General features: G+C 37.9%; 1 protein-coding gene across 1 annotated transcript; it reads left to right on the top strand.

The window, feature by feature from the left end:
* Positions 1–4,622: 4,622 nt before the first annotated feature.
* Positions 4,623–17,123, top strand: LOC118842594 (biogenesis of lysosome-related organelles complex 1 subunit 2-like). Its single transcript, XM_036750030.1, has 2 exons — positions 4,623–4,689; positions 16,738–17,123. The coding sequence occupies exons 1-2, from the start codon at positions 4,623–4,625 to the stop codon at positions 17,109–17,111; spliced, it is 441 nt and encodes a 146-aa protein (XP_036605925.1). The 3' UTR covers positions 17,112–17,123.
* The last annotated feature ends 3,482 nt before the right edge of the window (positions 17,124–20,605 follow it).

Here is a 20,605-nt window from a genome sequence, read left to right as displayed (position 1 = left end):
TTTCTTGTCCAGGTCTGACAGGGTTTTCCCACAGACCTTTTAAGATGCCTTTGGCATTTATGGGTTTAGAAGTTTGGAAACTGCCACAACTGCCAGTAATTTAGTACCCTGAGGCCTGCTGCACACAATCTGTTCTGGCCTGGTCTGAGCTGGACTGAGCTCAGCTCCCAGCATGGTGCAACAGACCCTTCCTGTCAGTCTTCCAAGCTGTCTTGGGCTAGAGACTAGTTTCACTCTTTCATTTTGTGAGTTATGTAAAGTCATTTTTTACAGTTATTTGAATAGATTTGGAGGAGAGCTCAAGCAAGTCCCTGCTTTTACTCTGCCATCTTGGCTCCTCTTCCTGGTCACTACTTTAAAGAGAAAAACTCAGGAAGTAAGTGAAGGCATTAGTGAGGAAAGACTAGTAAGAATGATAAAAATAAATTGGTAAATCCCAGGAAAAAAATTAGTATACCAAAATAAAATGGTAGTTAGAGAATGAACAGGAAGTTGAGAATGGAAATAAAATTGTCAAGAGATAATAAAAAGGAATAAAGTTGTTCAGGAGGTGAGTTATAAAATAAATATGTACAAAGAGAAAGACAAGACTGAACATGTCAATTTGGAAGAATTATATAATCAGCATGTTATGTTTGTAGAGGCTGCTTGGTGTGTTGGATAGAGAGCCTGAAGACCAGTCTGCAGAGTCGAGAAGCCCCTCAGTTCAATTCCTTTTTCTAATCTATACTGATGATGAGACACCAGGAAAATAGCTTGACCTCTCAGTGGTCTAGGAAACTTTAACCTTCATCAGTGGTTCCCCATTGGGAATTCCTTATACCAATTAAATGGCAGCTCCATCTCTTCACCAAAATGTGACTTTTGTATTTCTGCCTGAGGTATATGACCAATATCTGTCTTTGAAGTACCTGTCAGTTGCTTTCCTATCAGAGAAAGTAAATGAATTTCAAGGAATGCTTTTCTGCTCTTTACATAACAACAACAACAATAATAATAATGATGATGATGATGATGATGATGATGATGATGATGATGATGATGATAAAGATGGAAACTTCTCCATCTTACTATAAGATCTTCTAGAGATCCTAAAAATGAAAAACTCACTACTGTTTGATCAACTTAGTAGTTATCAGATTGGTTTTCTTTACAGAGGGCAGTAGATTGAGGTTTTTTTTTTTTAATTGTTAAGATCTGAGCTTGTTTGTAGGCAGAGAAGAAGGAATAAGTATATGAGGAGACACCGAAGATTCAAGAAGGAGAGAAAGGTTAATTGACAGAAAATGATTTCTGAGAAGGCAGGAAGTTACAGGTTCAAAAGAAGAGGTATGAGCGAGCTCACGTTGGCAAGGAGAGACAGTTCTTCAATGACAAATTGGAGGAGTTACTGGAGTCACTGAGGATGATGAAAGGGTGTAAAGTAGGAATAAAGACTGGAGTTCAGGTATTGAAGTAATTGAGAACTTGGAAAGCATGCCTTGAAACTCAGTGGATGACAAGAAATAGAGGGAAAGAGTATATGGTCTAATGGCTTGAATATCAAAATAGAAGTGGTACTGGCAGAACAATTCCCTGGAATTAGGAAATAGAAGGAAGAAAAATACTAACATTTGGGGAGCGAGACTAAAAGAAACTTCCTCTGGAAAACAATTGTGAATAATTGGTGTTTTCGGCAAAAGAAAGCAATAAACAAAAAAAAACCATATGCTATTTACTTTGAGTAGACAGGAGTATTGAAGAAATTCAAAGATATAACGGAGAAATTTATAAACAAATAAACAATCACATAAAACAATGCCTCTTCTAACTTCCCTTTATTTATTTGTATTTGTTTTCTTCATATTATCATATATAAACTTTTGTGTAAATTTTTTTGACTCTCTCCTCATTAGAATGTAGACTAATTAAGAGTAGGGATTGTTTTCCTTTTTGATTTTCTATCTCCAAGACCTAGCACAGTATCTAACATACAGAAAATGCTTAACAAACATTCATGATATGATATGGCAGTATTTATGGTGATTGTGGATTTCAGTTATCTGGATATAATGTATACATATATTTTTCAGGAGGGATAGCAAGTATCCTTAACCTGAGGTCTGTACGCTTCATTTAAAAATATTTTAATAATGAATTCAACATAATTAGTTTCTTCTGTAACCCAATCATTTTATTTTCTTCATATAAAAATAATTATTCTGATAAGGGACCCATATGCTTCATAAAGTTGCCAAAAGAGTTTATGATGCAGAAAAAATTAGGAAGCTGTACACTAAAAAATGGGAATTATAATAAGATATATACAAGAGAAGGAATGTGGTACACCTGAAAATATACTGCCTCTGGAATCAAAGGACTTGGCTTCATATTCCACCTTTGACCTTTATTATCTGTCTGACCTTGGAATAGTCACCTAAACTCACTTTACGAATCTATAAAATGAAATAGGGAATAGGGTTGTAGTCGAGCAAGATGGTCTCAAAGATGTTTTTTAGTTCCAGATTTATGAACCAGTAAAATATTTGCAGTGAGAATTGTTGCCCACCAGAGGTCATTATGGAGGGCAGGTTAGTTGAGGAAGACTTTTTAACTCTCTCCCTTTGCACAAAATGCTAGGAATGAACTAGTCTGTCTCCACTCACTGGGGCTAACTAAGAGAGTGTTCTTCCCTCAAAGACCCTGGTCCCTCTCCCACTCTCTTTCTTCAGATGGAAGAAGAAAACTCAAAAGCCCCTGCCAGCAAGAGACCAATCTGTAACTCTTTAGTCTGGGGTCTAGGGAAAAGGTTCATTACCTCCCTTTATCTCTGCAATGCCAAAACAGGTAAAAATGCAGATTACAAATAAAATTCATAAAATATTCTAAACCCCCAGGTAATCTATTGATTGCTAAATGGGCAGCTAAACTCCCAGGTGAATTTGGCATCCTCAGTGTTCTACAGATTTCTTTCCCCACATTCTCTGTAAGAAAAACAAAACAAACAAAAAGCCCCTTAAAATCAAGATAGAATTTAAATGATCTTATTTTTATCTAAGGAACCATTGTTAATACCATGAATAATAAGCAACTAAAAAATAAATAACAACAAAACCTTTAGGGAAGAACTCTGACACCTGTCACCTGGGGAAAGTAAATGAAAGGGAGAAACAGAGAATGAAGAAGATTCACCATTGTTCCAGTGGTTTCTCTGAAAAGCTAGAATTAGGTCACTCTCTCTTGATTCTTCTAATAGGATTTGAAACCAGAAAAAGGAAAAAAAAAAGTTCCAGTCACTTAGAGACTTAGCCTTAGAGACAGTCTCCTGGAAAACTGCTCTCTCTCTGCCATGGCTGCTGCCACTGATGTTGCCTGATGTCCCTATCCTCTTCAAATATTGCTCCTTACTTTTGTCTCCCATCCCTCTACAAAGATTTTGAATGAGGCAATCAGCATTATGTGACTTTCCCAGGGTCCCAGAGCCAGTAAGTTTCTGAGGTCACATTTGAACTCAGGTCCTCCTGAATCCAAGGGCCACTGCTCTATCTACTGTGTCACCTAGCTTCCCCCAAAGACATTTTTCAAACCTAGAAAACCATCACTGCAATGGAAAACTCCACCCTCTGGTTCTAATACCATGATGAATCCTCTCTTCCCCAGCTGGGGAGGTACAACTCCCAGCATCTTTATCAGTTTAAGCCCTTCCCAGCATCTTTACTAGCTTAGGCTCCTTCCCAAAGCAGCTAATCCAAGCCTAACCAGAAAGACTGCTTTGGAATTCAACCAGAAAGCTGTTGAAAGAGGTGGCTATGGATAGATGGAATTCATTTACCAAAATAGTTTTTGAAGACATAAGAAAAAGGAGCCAAGGACATAGAACTGAGGATAAATACAAATGCATGGCAAAGTTCAAAGAGCAATAGTGTCAGGAGTGCTGAATATCAAAGTACAAAGGAAATGGCTATTTTCGTTATGTTGTGGAAAGAGAAAGACCAAAGGAGAGGTTGACAATTGCTCAGAGTCTATACACCATTGCCAATGGATGGATGGGATAAGGCATAACTACTCAACTTCTGTTTTCTCTACCAAGAAGAAATGATTTTAAAAAGAGGAAGTATAGGGCAGAAGTGAGCAAAAGGGAAATAAAATTGAATATAAGTGAAATGATGGTTGTTGTTGGTCCTTTGTTTTCAAACAGTCATGTCCTGACAGGCTTATAAATGGATTTAAGTGAGGCAGGGTTGTACATTCATCAGTCTCACTCTCTCTTCCCCAGCCATTGAAGTCCAGTGTCAAGAAAAATGTCAGGATGACTAGCAGTGGCCAGGGATGCAGCAGATGACTTTGGTGTCTTTGATGTATGACCAAGCTCTAAGCACTCCAGTGCTTAGAGTACCTGCTTTGGTCTCCTTCATGGCCATTGGAACAAACCGTTTTCAATGCTCATTACATGGTGGGGGCAGGGAGTTAGTGTGCTTTCATATGTTTGGGTTATACGGCCCCCTAAATCACCAGTTGGTTTGAGGCCTGTCGGTTACCCTCAACTTGATTTAGCCCATTTACTGAGATGAGCTAGTTTTACTGAGGAGCCACAGAGAGCTGAGTGAAAAGTGGACAACAAAACTGGATGAGCAGCCCTGAAAATGGCTCAACAAGCCTTCACACTACAGGTGCTAGTCTTGCCTGAGTATCCGACATGCTCCAATGATGGTAAAAAATCATGAACTACGTTCCATGAGTTCAAATTTTGGGGCCCAAAGCAAACTACATGTCTTATAAGAAATGGAATTCAGGATTACTGAGCCAAGAGATTTTAAAAAAATATGGAAAAATTAGGAGATATGCCACAGGACTGGAGAAGATAATACGGCATGATGTTTTTAAGAGGAAGAATATATGTACTTATCACATTATACACCAGTAAGCCTGAAAAGCTTCTAGGACAGCCGTTAAAGGGATAAGTTGTGAACATTAGAAAGGGAAGTTTTGGTCATAAGTACCAGTAAATGTCATGGCTTACTAATTTCCTTTTTTAAAAAATTACAAAGTTATTGGATTTTAACCCTACAGTAGATAGTCTCTCATGAATTTTGGTGAAAAAAGGGGAAACTTTACAGATGACCAGACTGAGGTCCAAAGAGAAAAAGGATTTCTCACCTCTCTGGTCTTTTGTGATACAATTTTTTTTTTCCTTTATTTATTTTTAGTTTACCACACACAGTTCTACATAGTTTTGAGTTCCAGTTTTTCTCCCCTCCCTCCCCCCTCCCTTCCCAAGACGGCATGAAGTCTCATATAACTGTCATGTATAACTTCGCATTGAATTAATTTATGCTCTAGTCAAGTTGTGGAGAAGAATTTTGACCAATGGAATGAATCATGAGAAAGAAGAAACAGAACCAAAAAAACAAAAAAAAAAAAAACCCAAAACCAAAAACAAAAGAGAAGCAGAAAAGGCAAGCATGTAGTGTGCCTCAGTCTGTATTCAAACTTCGCAGTTCTTTCTCTGAATGAAGATAGCATTCTCCATCGTGAGTCCCCTGGAGTTGTCCTTGCCCCTTTAGGTTGCTGAGAGAAGCGCAGTATGTCAGGGTTGGTCCTCACGGAATCCACATATCTGTGGCTGTGCACAACGTTCTCCTGGCTCTGCTCCGCTCACTCAGCATTATGTCATGTAGGTTTTTCCAGGTTGTTATGAAGTCTGCATCATCCCCATTTCTTATGGCACAATAGTATTCCATCACCTTCATATACCACAGCTTGTTCAGCCATTCCCCAATTGATGGGCATCCCTTTGCTTTCCAGTTCTTGGCTACCACAAAGAGAGCTGCTATAAATATTCTTGTACATATGGGTCCTTTTCCCGCTTGCGTGATTTCTTTGGGATACAACCCTAGAAGTGGTATTACTGGGTCAAAGGGTATGAACATTTCTATAGCCCTTTGGGCATAGTTCCACACCGCCCTCCAAAATGGCTGGATCAGCTCGCAACTCCACCAGCAATGCAACAATGTTCCAATTTCCCCACATCCTTTCCAGCATTTATCATTCTCCTGATTTGTTATTTTAGCCAATCTGACAGGAGAGATGTGGTATCTAAGAGTTGTTTTGATTTGCATTTCTCTAATCAGCAGCGATCCAGAGCATTTTTCCATATGCCTGTAGATAGCTTTAATTTCTTCCTCTGAAAACTGCCTGTTCATATCCTTTGACCATTTCTCAATTGGGGAATGGCTTGTATTCCTATATATTTGGCTTAGCTCCCTGTATATTTTAGAAATGAGGCCTTTATCAGAGATACTAGTTGCAAAGATTTTCTCCCAATTTTCTGCTTCCCTCCTAATTCTTGTTGCATTGGCTTTTTTTGTACAAAAACATTTCAATTTGACATAATCAAAATTATCCATTTTGCATTTTGTAATGCTCTCTATCTCTTGTTGGGTCATGAATTCTTTACTTTTCCACAAATCTGATAAGTAAACTATTCCTTGCTTTCCCAAATTACTTAGAGTATCAACTTTTACTCCTAAATCATGAACCCATTTTGACTTTATTTTGGTATATGGTGTAAGATATTGGTCTATGCCCAGTTTTTGCCCTACCATTTTCCAATTTTCCCAACAGTTTTTGTGAAATAGTGAATTATTAGCCCAGAAACTGGCTTCTTTGGGTTTATCAAAGAGTAGATTGCTAAACTTGTTGATTTCACCTACTTGTGTACCTATCCTATTCCACTGATCCACACCCCTGTTTCTTAACCAGTACCAGGCAGTTTTGATGACTGCTGCTGTGTAGTACAGTTTAATATCTGGTGTGGCTAAACCACCATCCCTAGCATGTCTTTTCATTAATATCCTAGATACTCTAGACCTCTTGTTTTTCCAAATGAATTTTGTTATTATTTTGTCCAGCTCAGTAAAAAAAAATTTTGGTAGTTCGATTGGTATGGCACTGAATAGATAGATTAATTTAGGTAGAATTGTCATTTTTATTATATTAGCTCGGCCTAACCATGAGCAACTGATATTTCTCCATTTATTTAGATCTGATTTTATTCGCGTGAAAAGTGTTTCATAGTTATGTTCATATAGGCCCTGGGTTTGTCTTGGCAAATAGACTCCCAAATATTTTATAGTGCCTTCAGTAACTTTGAATGGAATTTCTCTTTCTATCTCTTGCTGTTGGGCTTTGTCAGTAATGTATAGGAATGCTGAGGATTTATGTGGGTTTATTTTATATCCTGCAACTTTGCTAAAGTTGTTTATTATTTCAAGTAGTTTTTTACTTAATTCTCTAGGATTCTCTAGATAAATCATCATATCATCTGCAAAAAGTGATAATTTAGTTTCTTCTTTTCCTATTCTAATTCCTTCAATTTCTTTTTCTTCTCTTATTGATACAGCTAATGTTTCTAGAACCAAATTGAATAATAGGGGTGATAATGGACATCCTTGTTTCACCCCTGATCTTATTGGGAATGCATCTAGTTTATCCCCATTACAAATAATGCTTGTTGATGGTTTTAGGTAGATGCTATTTATAATTTTGAGGAAGGTTCCCCTTATTCCTATGCTTTCTAGTGTTTTTAATAGGAATGGGTGTTGTACTTTGTCAAAGGCTTTTTCTGCGTCTATTGAGATGATCATATGGTTTTTGCTAGTTTTGTTGTTGATATGGTCAATTATGCTAATAGTTTTCCTAATATTGAACCAGCCTTGCATTCCTGGAATAAATCCTACCTGGTCATGGTGTATTATTCTCGTAATGAGTTGCTGCAATCTTTTTGCTAATATTTTATTTAAAATTTTTGCATCAATATTCATTAGAGAAATTGGTCTATAATTTTCTTTCTCTGTTTTAACTCTACCTGGTTTAGGTATTAGTACCATGTTTGTGTCATAAAAAGAATTTGGTAGGACTCCTTCTTCACCTATTTTCCCAAATAGTCTGCAAAGTATTGGAATTAGTTGTTCTTTAAATGTTTGATAGAATTCACATGTAAAACCATCTGGCCCTGGAGATTTTTTCCTAGGGAGTTCGTTGATGGCCTGCTCAATTTCTTTTTCTGATATGGGGTCATTAAGAAATTTCACTTCCTTCTCTGTTAGTCTGGGCAGTTTATGTTTTTGTAGATATTCATCCATATCTCTAAGGTTGTCAAATTTATGGGCATACAGTTGGGCGAAATAATTCCTAATTATTGTTTTGATTTCCTCTTCATTAGAGGTGACCTCACCCTTTTCATTTTTTATACTGGTAATTTGATTTTCTTCTTTCTTTTTTTTAATCAAATTGGCCAAAGGTTTGTCAATTTTATTGGTTTTTTCATAAAACCAGCTCTTTGTTTTATTTATTAATTCAATAGTTTTCTTGGTTTCAATTTTATTAATCTCTCCTTTGATTTTCAGTATTTCTAATTTGGTATTTAATTGGGGGTTTTCAATTTGCTCTTTTTCTAGCTTTTTCAGCTGTATGCCCAGATCATTGATCTCCTCTTTCCCTATTTTATTCATGTAGGCATTTAGAGATATAAAACTTCCCCTAAGAACTGCTTTTGCTGCATCCCATAAGTTTTGGTATGTTGTTTCATTATTGTCATTCTCTTGAATGAAATTATTGATTGTTTCTCTGATTTGATCTTTGGCCCACTCACTCTTTAGAATTAAATTATTTAGTTTCCAATTAGTTTTTAGCTTATTTTTCCATGGTGCTTTATTAAAAATGATTCTTATTGCATCATGATCTGAAAAGGATGCATTGACTACTTCTGCTTTTCTGCACTGGATTGTGAGGTTTTTATGCCCTAGTACATGGTCAATTTTTGAGTATGTGCCATGTACTTTTGAGAAGAAAGTATATTCCTTTTTATCCCCGTTCAGTTTTCTCCAGAGGTCTATCATATGTGCCTTTTCTAAAATTCTGTTTACCTCCTTAACTTTTTTCTTATTTATTTTGAGGTTAGATTTATCAAGTTCAGAAAGGGGGAGGTTGAGGTCTCCCAGTATTATAGTTTTGCTGTCCATTTCTTCCTGTAACTCCCTTAACCTCTCCTCTAAGAATTTGTATGCCTTACCACTTGGTGCATATATGTTAAGCAATGATATTGCTTCATTGTTTATGGTGCCTTTTAGCAGGATATAATGTCCTTCCTTATCTCTTCTAATTAGATCTATCTTTACTTTTGCTTTGTCTGAGATTAGGATTGCTACACCTGCTTTTTTTACTTTAGCTGAGGCACAATATATTTTACTCCAGCCTTTTACCTTAACCCTATGTGTATCCCCCTGTTTCAGATGTGTTTCTTGTAAACAGCATATTGTAGGATTATGGTTTTTAATCCATTCTGCTATCTGCTTCTGTTTTGTGAGAATGTTCATCCCCTGCACGTTCAGGGTTATGATTTCTATCTGTGTCTTTTTCTCCATCCTAATTCCCCCTGTTTATGCTTTTATTTCTCCCTTTCCCCTTCTCCTCCCCAACAAAGTTTTGCTTTTGACCGCCGCTTTCCTCAGTTAACCCTCCCTCTTTATTCCCCTCCCTTATCTAACCGTTACCCACTTGCTACTTCTCCTCTTCCTTCTGCCCTCCTCCCTCCCTTTTTCCCCCCTTTCCCTCCCACTTCCCGTAGGACAAGTTAGATTTCTAAACTTATCAGAGTATGTTATTCCCTTCTTGAACTAGATCAGATGACAGTAAAGCTCAAATACTGCTCTTCTCCCTCCCTTCTTTCCCTCTACTATAATATGTTTTTTTGCCACTTCCTTTGGTGTAATTTACCCTTTTCTACAACCTTCTTACCACTTCCCTCATAGCCCTCCCTTTATATCTCTTATTTATATTTTATATCTTTACATCAGTTAATTTATACAGGCATTCACAACCTATGTATATCCCTTTCATTTGTCACAATAGTTGTACCATTCACAAGAATGACTTATATATGTATATGTATATATATATATACATAAAAAACATACATAAGATGATATAATCCCACATAAAGATGTAAACAGCCTAAGCTTATTGGTTAATGAAGTTTGTGGGGTTTTTCCCCCGGTTACCTTTTTATGTCTCTCTTGAGGTTTGTATTTGGAGATCAAATTTTCCATTGAGTTCTGGCCTTTTCATCAGGAAGGTCTGGAATTCCCTTATTTCATTGAATGTCCATCGCCTTGCCTGGAAAATTATGCTTAGTTTTGCTGGGTAGTTGATCCTTGGTTGTAGTCCCAGCTCCTTTGCCCTTCGGAATATCATATTCCAATTTCTCCTGTCTTTTAATGTGGAAGCTGAGAGATCCTGCGTGATCCTGACTGTAGTTCCACGATATTTGAATTGCTTCTTTTTGGCTGCTTGCAGTATTTTCTCCTTAAGTTTATAGCTCTGAAATTTAGCTATAATATTTCTTGGTGTTTTCAGTTTGGGATCTCTTTCAGGGGGTGATCGGTGAATTCTTTCAATAACTATTTTGCCCTCTGGTTCTAGGACCTCTGGGCAGTTGTCTTTGATAATTTCTTCGAAGATACTGTCAAGGCTCCTTTTTTCATCGTGGATTTCCGGTAGACCAATAACTCTCAAATTGTCTCTCCTGGATCTATTTTCCAGGTCAGTTGTTTTGCCAATCAGATATTTCACATTTTTTTCTATTTTTTCATTCTTTACATTTTGTTTTATTACTTCTTGATGCCTCATAGATTCATTAGCTTCCACTTGCTCAAGTCTAATTTTAAATGAGTTAGTGTTTACATTTTGCTTTTGAGCCTCCATTTTCAATTGGTTGATTTCACCTCTCAGGGTGTCCTTTTCTCTCTCTAGATTCTGAATCTCCATAGCCATTTCGCCAATCTTATTCTTTAGGGACTTGATTTCGTCAGTGGATTTTTTCTCCCTTTTTTCCATTTTTTCCATATTTTCTTTTAGCTCCCTAATTTGATTTTTAAAATCCTCTTTTAGCTCTTCCAGCAGTGCTTTTTGGGCTGGAGACCAGATCATATTAGCTTTTGAGGTATCTGATGTATCTACCGTGTCATTGCTATCTTCTTCTACGTCGATATTTTGATCCTGCCTGTCTCCATAGAAAGAATCTATTGTCCTTGGTTTTTTTGTGTTCTTCTTCATGTTGGATTGCCTTTTGCTGGCGTTAGAACGAATTTCTATCTGTGAGTCTCAGGGCTTTCTGTCCCAGCTTTCTTATTCTGGGGGTTGTGAGTCTAAAATTATAACCTTCAGTTTCTTGAGGTGTGGGGGAGGGGTCTGGCTCCCTGGCGTCTCACTCCCTGTGGGTGCTCTCCAGCCCTTGCTTTTCAGCAATGGTCTCAGCTGTTTGTTGTTTGAGCTGATGACTGGCGCTTCCCCTGGGGGAGCAAGGTTACGTCTGGGCTCCTGGCTTGGCCCCCTGCCGACTCTTCCCCTCTGGGACTAATGAGCTTCTAGTATTTGTCCTGTGAAGCCCCGCTACTCTCTCCTCTGTTTCAGTTCTCTTTTTTTTTTCCCGAGGAATTCTCTGGGTGAGGGGGGGAGGGGTTAGAGCCGCTTACCTAGCCATTGAGTCTTCCGGAAGTTCAAGAGGCCGAGATCCTGGGTTTTGCAAGCTTCAGGACTGGGTGTTTTCGCGGCTGGTGGCGTTGCGCTGCCTCTCGTCGCTCCCAGAGACTGCCGTCCTGTGTTGGGAGGCCTGGGGATCTCTGCCGGTTTCGGGCGCCCAGCTTTCTCCCAGCCCGTCTCCCACGTGGATTTCCCGGCCGGCCGCTTCCGCCTTGGTCTGGAGCAGCCCCGCACCGAGCACTCTCCGCGCCTGCAGGTTCGTTCCTCTGGCCTTTCAGACTCTCCCGGCTCGGAAATTTGCCCCACGCAGACTGCTCGCGGTTTCTGACTCTCTCAAATCTGCTCAAATTCACTTTTTTATGGGAATCTGACAGACCTTGTGAGAGAGCTCCGGTAAGAGGCTGCCTTCATGCGGCCATCTTGGCTCCGCCCCCTTGTGATACAATTTTGTGCTTGGTTGATTTTATTTTTGTTTTACTTTATTAAATGCAATTTTATATCGTTATTTGTTTCATGCATCCTTGCCTTGCCCAATTAAAGAGCAAACAATACAAGGTCAAGGATTATGTTTTGTAATCCTCTTTAGACTTTTCCTTTCTTAGTATACCACCTGCGCAATGCACTTTCCTAGAATAGCTGGCATTCACTAAATGCTACTTGAAGTGACATTCTAGTTTTAAGTACAGTAAAATACAGAAATAAGGATGATTATATTTGGAGTTCAATATTTGAGGTATTTCCACACCAGAGGCTGCATAATGAATGAAGTAGAAAGAACATTAAATTTAGTATCAGAAGGTCTGGCTTTAAATGTTGGCTTTATTGCTATTGAATTAAGTGACCTTCCCTTTTCTGGTCCTCTTCTATAAAATGAGAGTGGGATGGACTATCTAAGGTCCTTAAGATTTTAATGGCTTATGATTTAGTTTCTAATTTGTGTAAGAAGGAAAGGGAAGGTTCTAATATAATTCTTTCTCTTATTAACCAATGCTTTCTATCTTAAGATTACTGAAAACATACAATTTTTAAAACACCTTTGCCTGATATATTAAAATAACTTCAATATTTTCAATTATCCTTTTCTCAATTGTAGCTAGATCTGTATTAGTGAGAATCAATGAATCCCATGAAGTAGTCACATTATTCGAATGGGAACTGCATATTTCCATTGAGGTGGAACCCATTATCATATTTTACATAATTATAGCTTGTGAATAGTGAGATTTCAAACACATGTGAACACTTCAAAGTGATTCGTTATTAGCATTAATTGGGACCTAGCAATACTAAGTTGCCCCTCAAATCTACCACTAATGCAAAAGATAACTTGTGGAACATCTTGAAATTTAATTACTGCCTCCCTCAACTGGTAACATTTTTCAAAGAAATCTTTAGAAAACTGAAAGGAGAATCTATTTTCCTGCTTAAAAAAATATAATTCCAAAGAATAAATGGTTTGAAAATGTGTATCTTCTGCTATTTTTCTTTTTGTTTACAGATGGCTGTAAGAACATAACATAAATGATCTGGCTTGCCATCTCTTTTTATCAAGTTTTAACTTGGGCTTTGACAATATTTTAAACTCACTTTTTAGGAAAATTACAAAGTAGCTACAAAACTCAATGCTTAGTAGGTTGTGTCTACTCTAAAATACTGTGCTATTGTCTTTGATTTTTAAGTTATATTTATTTCAGTCCAATAGAAAGTGCATCTTTTTTATTTCATTTTATTTTGTAAAATTGTAAGACCTTAACAATATATTCAGATTCTCTATTTATATAGGGATATGGGTTTCCTATTCAGAAATATTTTCAGGGAGTGTTCTTTTATAGCTTTTGCCAACACATTTGGGAATCTCAGGTAAGGTGGCTATAATACCTGCAAAGAGCTATAATTATCATGTGGGGCAGCTGGCACAAGACATTCATTCTTAATTCAGTTGGGCAGGAAGGGGTGGCAGAAATTCCAGGAAGGGGTGGCTACAGTCTAGGAGAAGGAATGGCAACATATTATGGAGGAGCTCAACTAGGGTGCAACCAATGGGGGGTACTGGAATTGAGACAGCCACCTGGTAAGCTTCCTAATTAGATGAATAATCATTGCCAACTAGGTACTAATCTCAGTTGTTTGCATGATTTAGAAGGACTGGAAATGCTATTGATGTTTCATCTCAATTCTGGCATCCTGGCAAAGAGGCCCCTTTGGCCTGTCCTAGTTATGGCTCTGTGGTTGTACTTCTAGTGTGCCATATTTTCAAACTCACCCACACTAGGGTGGTTTTAAGAGAATGATCAGTGATTTTAGTGAGGAAACAGAGGCATTGCTTTCTGGGACTATTACCATCATGATAAGTCCAGTAGAAAATGATAACATAGGCTGTGTTTCACCTTGATAACTAACCATCTGTCTCATCAATATTTGTCTTCTTCATTTACTGTGAAGCATTCCCTAAGTACCTATTTTGTTTTTCATTCCTCAAAACTGTCTATCTTGAGCTACTTATTAATTAATCTGCTCAAAGTAAATAATATATAAAGTAGTTAGCTCATAAGGCTTAAAATCTACTGCAATTTCCTCTTTAATAGAGGTCTTAAAAACAAGGCAGCTTTCAAAATTCAAAAGATTGTATACACGTGCACATATGAAATGGTGGAATTACAGTAATTGGAGTTGATATTTTGGGAATGGGGAACCTCTTTTCAACATTATGGTATAATGCAAAGAATATTAGGTTTGGAATCGGAGGACCTAGCTTTGAATACAGTATCTACAACCTACTGCTTGTGTGACCATGGGAGAGAGAGAATTCAATGAGATTCCTGTCCCCCATTTCTAAATCCTGTGACCTCCTTCATACCACATCCCAGAAGTTGCTTATGCAACTTACATATCAGGTTGGCCTGACAAGCAAGGATAAATCTGAAGTTATTTCCTATTTCCTTCCTTTTCTGGAATGGACAGAGATTGTTTATAGGTCTACTATTTGCATAATAATGTTTGTAGCATGGTGTGGGAGGTAAAAGCATTGGTTATTGAATGACAGAACTTCAAATCCTACCTCTTATAATGCTTATGTATCTTTCACTTATTGCCTGTATGATCACAGGAAATTCACTTCAACCCTTTGGTCCTCGGTTTGGTAATCTGGGGGAAAAAAGTAGAGGATTAGATTTCACAAGCACTCCTGTACATTGCAGCTCCACATCCTATGACCCTTTCATTTCATATCACAGAGGTCACACAGCAAATGATTATTAAGCAAATAATTTAACCTCCCTGAGTCTCAATTTCCTCTACTGTAAAATAAGAAGATTAGACTAGATGGCTTCAGAATCAATTCTACATCTATGATTCAATATACAATAGGGATTTTCTGACTTTATTGGTTACCCTCTCTAAAATACTCTGGGCCAAGTGTTTAGTAAACAAAAAAAGTACATCTATACTAAACTAAGGATGGATTACTAGATTCTTCCTATGACATAGCATGAAAAATAGAAAGAATTTATGCAACTGGTACTTTTTTTGAGACTTGTAAAGCAAATCCAAAAGGTTAAAAATGTAGTTAGTTCTTTCATTATTGGGGAGAAAGAAATAGACAAACTACTCACAACATATGGACTTGGCCTGAACAGGATGTGAATGTACTAACATTTTTTTCACTAAGTACATGGCAGTTGTCAAAAGGAAGGGAGAGAGTGTTTGTCTTTTTTTTTCTTTATTAGATACAGATTTTAGGAAGGGTGATAAAATTGCTAATGTGTGATTTGATCTCACAAAGCTGAATTCTAATGAACAGAGTCAAGTGGAGAGAGAGTACAGTACTTCCTCCTCAAATGTGAAAAAAAAATCCTAATGACAGACAAAGTTATGGTTTGTTAGGAGGGGGAAAACATAACAAAACATATAAGTAGAGATGCCTGAATTGAATATTTAATGAGCATAGACTCACAAGTATTCGTCCTGAAAGATGGAGCTGGCTTTCAAAAGGATAAGGCTCTAGATGAATTTCTAGTTTAATTAAATTGAATCACTCTTTCAAACACCTGACACCTCAAGAAAGTGCAGGGGTAGGGTGGAGTGAAGGGAAGAAAAGATGTGAGACAGAGTCTAGTTGAATTAAAGAATATTTTAAAGTTACAGTCTTGTTATTATAGTAACTTTTTGATTTCTTTCTGAAAACTACTCTACATATACAACTCCTTGATGGACATTCCACTCGGATGCTGTGCAATCACCTCAAAATCCATAAAATCAAACCCATCTTGTTACTACCAAAAGTATCTTTCCTTGCTCACTTATTTCAATAAATAATATCAAACTTCTCAGAGGCAGCAAGGTTCACAACCTCAGAGTTATAGCCTTTGGCACTTTCTTCTCCCTCATTCTCATAATCCATTAGTCCCTGAGCTGGATATTTTACACTAGTTCATTCATTCATTCATTCATTCATTCATTCATACATTTACAGATTTATTGGCCTAAAAAGCGTGTATACATCAATGATGCAAAAAAGGTTTTTTGGGGTTTTTTTTTGGTACTAATCCCTATCACCCTCACTCTAGTCCCTTGAACTCTCCAGCTCCTGAATCTCCACCCATCTTTATACCATGCTGCCATGCCTGCTATCATGTTGATTTGCCCCCTTCTAGAACATTGAACTCTGCTTTTCTGAGAGTAGGCTCGAATCTCCCTGAGCCTCAGTTTTCTGCAATGTAAAATAAAGAGATTGGATTAGATGGCTTCAGAGTCAGATTTACAGCTATGATTTCCATTCAGTAAGGATTTGCAGACCTCCTTGACCACTCTCTCTAAACACCCTAAGGCCAAGTGGCAAGTCATAAAAGAGTAAGCTTTTACCTCATTTTGTCCAAAGCAGACCTTCACCACAGTTCTGGGAAATCTCTACATCAATCTGTTAGTGTATCCTACTCTCCTTCATACCTCCTTCATGTGTCATCTTACCTCCTTATAATGTTAAGTTACATGAGGGGAAAGGCTGTCTTGCTTGTGTTTGAATCCTCAGTGTTTGACATAGTACTCGATGTATAATAACTGCTTAATAAATGTTCTGTCTCTTCCCCTTTTGTCCCTTCCCTTCCACTCCTGCCCCTCTCGCGTCGCCTCCCTCCCCCTCCCTTTCCCCCTTCCTTTCCCCCTTCTTCGCCATCCCATCCTTCCCTCCCTCCTTTCTCCTACCTACCTTCCCCGGCCTAGACGATGCCTTGGTGGAGACAGCGGAGGAGGCCACGGAGTCCGCCGAGGCGGACATCATCGGGCTGTGCCAGGACACGTTCTCCAAAATGGTCACGTACCTGACGGGCGAGCTCCCAGCTACCAGTGAAGACTATAAGCTTCTGGAAAATATGAACAAACTGACCAGCTTGAAGTATCTAGAAATGAAAGATATTGCAGTAAACATAAGTAGAAACCTAAAGGACTTAAACCAGAAATATGCAGCACTTCAACCTTGTCTGGATCAGATCTCTCTAACTGAAGAACAAGTAGCAGCTCTTGAGCAGGCAGCTTACAAATTGGATGCATATTCAAAGAAACTAGAAGCAAAGTACAAGAAGTTAGAGAGGCGATGAAAGAATTCTTTAGCACAGATTTTTAACTACAAGAATGTTTTATAAGAGCTGAAATAAGTGGGATAGAACTTACCACTATGCTTCAATTCCTAAAAAGAAGCAGTCCTGCTGATCCAAAGAGAATCCCAGCCCCCACCTCTGGTTGGATGTGTAACTCTGGCCACCCCCACCCGCGCAGTGTTTTCCTATACCTGTGCCCCCCATCTCATCTTGATCGCGTGCTTCGTTGTGTGCCCTGGACCAAGGCTCAGAAATCAGGATCAACCCCGTCTAGAGCAGACACAGACGAGAGACTCTCGTCTCCCTGTCTCCTCCCTCCCTCTCCCCTAGGCACTCCCACACTCACCCCTTTCACAATCTGTTCTTGAACTTAAATAATAAATGCCAACATATGAAAAAAAATAAATAAATGTTCTATCATATATCTAGTTTTCTAGCTATCACCCACTTGTTTCTACCAGATCCTGGAAATTCAAAGAAAGAATGAATTAGTTCCTTCTATCAAGGAACTTACAATCTTAGAGGGGTAAAGATATACACACTTATACACTTATTCAAGATATATGCATAAATGAATAAAAGGTAATTTGGAGGAGATATTAATAGCCAGGGAAATCAAGAAAGATTCCATGTAGAAAATGGTATTTGAGATGAACCTTGAAGGAGGATAGAGGTTTTAAAAAAGCAAAAATAAAGTAAGAGTACATTATAGTGACGTGGGGAGTCTGTGCAAAAGGATTGGGATGGCATGTACTAGGAAGAAAAATTTGACTCGATTCGAAAGTGTGCAGCAAGTACTTGGAACTCCTCCAGCCCCACCTTGAAAGGATGCTAGAGACCCTAGGTGGGTGGGAGTAGTTTAAATGCTATCTAAGCATCTTGGGAAATGCAGTCTAGCTTCTCAAAGAGAGTGTACTGGGGAGATAAGAAAAACAAACAAACAAATAAAAATACAATTATTGCTTGTTTGGCATAGATAGTGCAGAGGAATTTTCCTCTGGCCTGAGAAATTTCACAAGTAATCTACATTGGTGAATAATGGGAGTTTCAAGGATGGGTAGATTGCTGAGAATGGCATCAAATTTAGCTGGTCTTCATCAGGGTGGCTAGGGTCTTTTTCCACTGTAGGCAGACAGAACAGTGGTAACTGGAGTTGGAGGCAAGCTTGATAATGAATTTTCTGTAGTAGAAGAAACCAGGCAATTTGTGAATTGCCTCTTTCTTCCTTTTACTTTCTCATCTCTTTTCATTCTCAGTACATATGGGTGAAGGTTTAAAGCAAAGATTCCTTTTTTCTTCTCAAGGCCTTTAAATCTTTCTTTCTCTAGAAAATAGGTAACTGATCTCAATTGTTTTTACTATATGTTTTTTATAATAAATTATTATTTTTTTTTTATTTTTAGTTTACAACACTCAGTTCCACAAGTTTTTGGGTTCCAAATATTCTCTCCCTCCCTCTCTTCCCCCCAAACCACCAAGATAGCATGTAATCCAATGTAGGTTCTACATATACCTTTACATTGAACTTATTTACATAATAGTCCAATTGTAAAGAGGAATTATAACCAATGGAATGAATCGTGAGAAAGGAGAAATGAAACCAAAACAGAAGGGAAAAAAAAGAGAGCAAAAAGTTTGCCTCAATCTGTATTCTGACTCCATAGTTCTTTTTCTATATCTGCATAGCTTTTTCTATCATGAGTCTTTTGGAGCTGTCTTTGAACCTTGCATTGATGAGAGGAGTCAAGTCTATCAAAGTTATTCCCTATGGATACCATGTGCCTGTAATCGAGTATAATGATCTCCTGGTTCTGCTGTCTTTGCTCTCTTTTGTTCTGCTTCTTTGCTCTCTTCTCTCTTTGTTCATATAAGTCATTCCAGGTCATAATGAAGTCTGTCTGCTCCTCATTTCTTATAACATAGTATTTACTATATGATTTTAAATGCATTTAGAGAATATTAGGTAAGCTTCTGATTGTTGGATTACACATAACTTAACTGGCTAGCAAGTAGTCTTTCAGGTCAATGGCAGCAGCACATGGCATTTTATTGAGAATTCTATCAGCTTCTAAAAGCAGATTTTTTTAACAATTATTATTTATTTATTTAATATTTTTAGTTTTCAGCATTAATTTTCACAAGAGTTTGAATTACAAATTTTTTCCCCATTTCTACCCTCCCCCCACTCCAAGATGGCATACATTCTGATTGCCCTGTTCCCCTGTCAGCCCTCCCTTCTGTCACCCCACTCCCCACCATCCCTTTTTCCCTTGCTTTATTATAGGGCAAGATAGATGTTTATGCACCATTGTCTGTATATCTTATTTCCTAGTTGCATGCAAAAACTTTTTTTGAACATCTTCTTTTAAAACTTTGAATTCCAAATTCTCTCCCCTCTTCCCTCCCCACCCACCCTCCCTAAGAAGGCAAGCAATTCAAAATAGACCACATATGTATCATTATGCCAAACCCTTCCACAATACTCATGTTGTGAAAGACTAAGTATATTTTGCTCCTTCCTATCCTATCCCACTTTATCCAATTTTCTCCCTTGGCCCTGTCCCTTTTCAAGTGTTTGCTTTTGATTACCTCCTCCCCCTATCTGCCCTCCCTTCTATGGTTTCCCTTTTTTGATCTCCTTCCTCCTTCTTTCCTGTGGGTAAGATACTCAGTTGAGTGTGTATGTTATTTCCTCCTCAGGTCAAATCTGATGACAGCAAGATTCACTTATTCCCCCTCGCCTTCCCCCTCTTCCCTCCCAAAAGAAATGATTTTTCTTTCCACTTTTATGCGAGATGATTTACCCCATTCTATCTCTCCCTTTCTCCCTTTCTCAATATATTCCTCTCTCATCCCTTAATTTTATTTCATTTTTTTTCAATATCTTCCCTTCATATTCAACTCACCCTGTGGCCTCTGTGCATATGTGTGTGTGTGTGTGTGTGTGTGTGTGTGTGTGTATAATATATATGCATATATATTACATACATATATTACATATATATATATTACATACATACATATATATGTATGTATGTATGTATATTCCCTTAAGCTACCCTAATACTGAGGTCTCATGAATTATACACATCATATTCCCATGTAGGATTTCCATGTGATTTCTCTTTCTTGTTTACCTTTCATGCTTCTCTTCATTCCTGTGTTTTAAAGTCAGATATTCTACTCAGCTCTGGTCTTTTCACTGAGAAAGCTTGAAAGTCCTCTATTTTATTGAAAATCCATATTTTGCCTTGGAGCAGATGATTCTTGGTAAGTGATTCTTGGTTTTAATCCTAGCTCCATTGACCTACGGAATATCATATTCCAAGCCTTTCGATCCCTTAAGGTAGAAGCTTCTAGATTTTGTGTTATTCTGATTGTGTTTCCACAATACTCAAACTGTTTCTTTCTGCCTGCTTGCAGAATTTTCTCCTTTATCTGGGAGCTCTGGAATTTGGTGAAAATATTCCTAGGAGTTTTCATTTTGGGATTGA

The sequence above is a fragment of the Trichosurus vulpecula genome, chromosome 3, assembly GCF_011100635.1.
Source record: "Trichosurus vulpecula isolate mTriVul1 chromosome 3, mTriVul1.pri, whole genome shotgun sequence".
In the NCBI taxonomy this organism is placed as follows: domain Eukaryota; kingdom Metazoa; phylum Chordata; class Mammalia; order Diprotodontia; family Phalangeridae; genus Trichosurus; species Trichosurus vulpecula.
The sequence above is the reverse complement of the archived record's forward strand: the minus strand, read 5'-3'. Positions and strand labels throughout refer to the sequence as shown.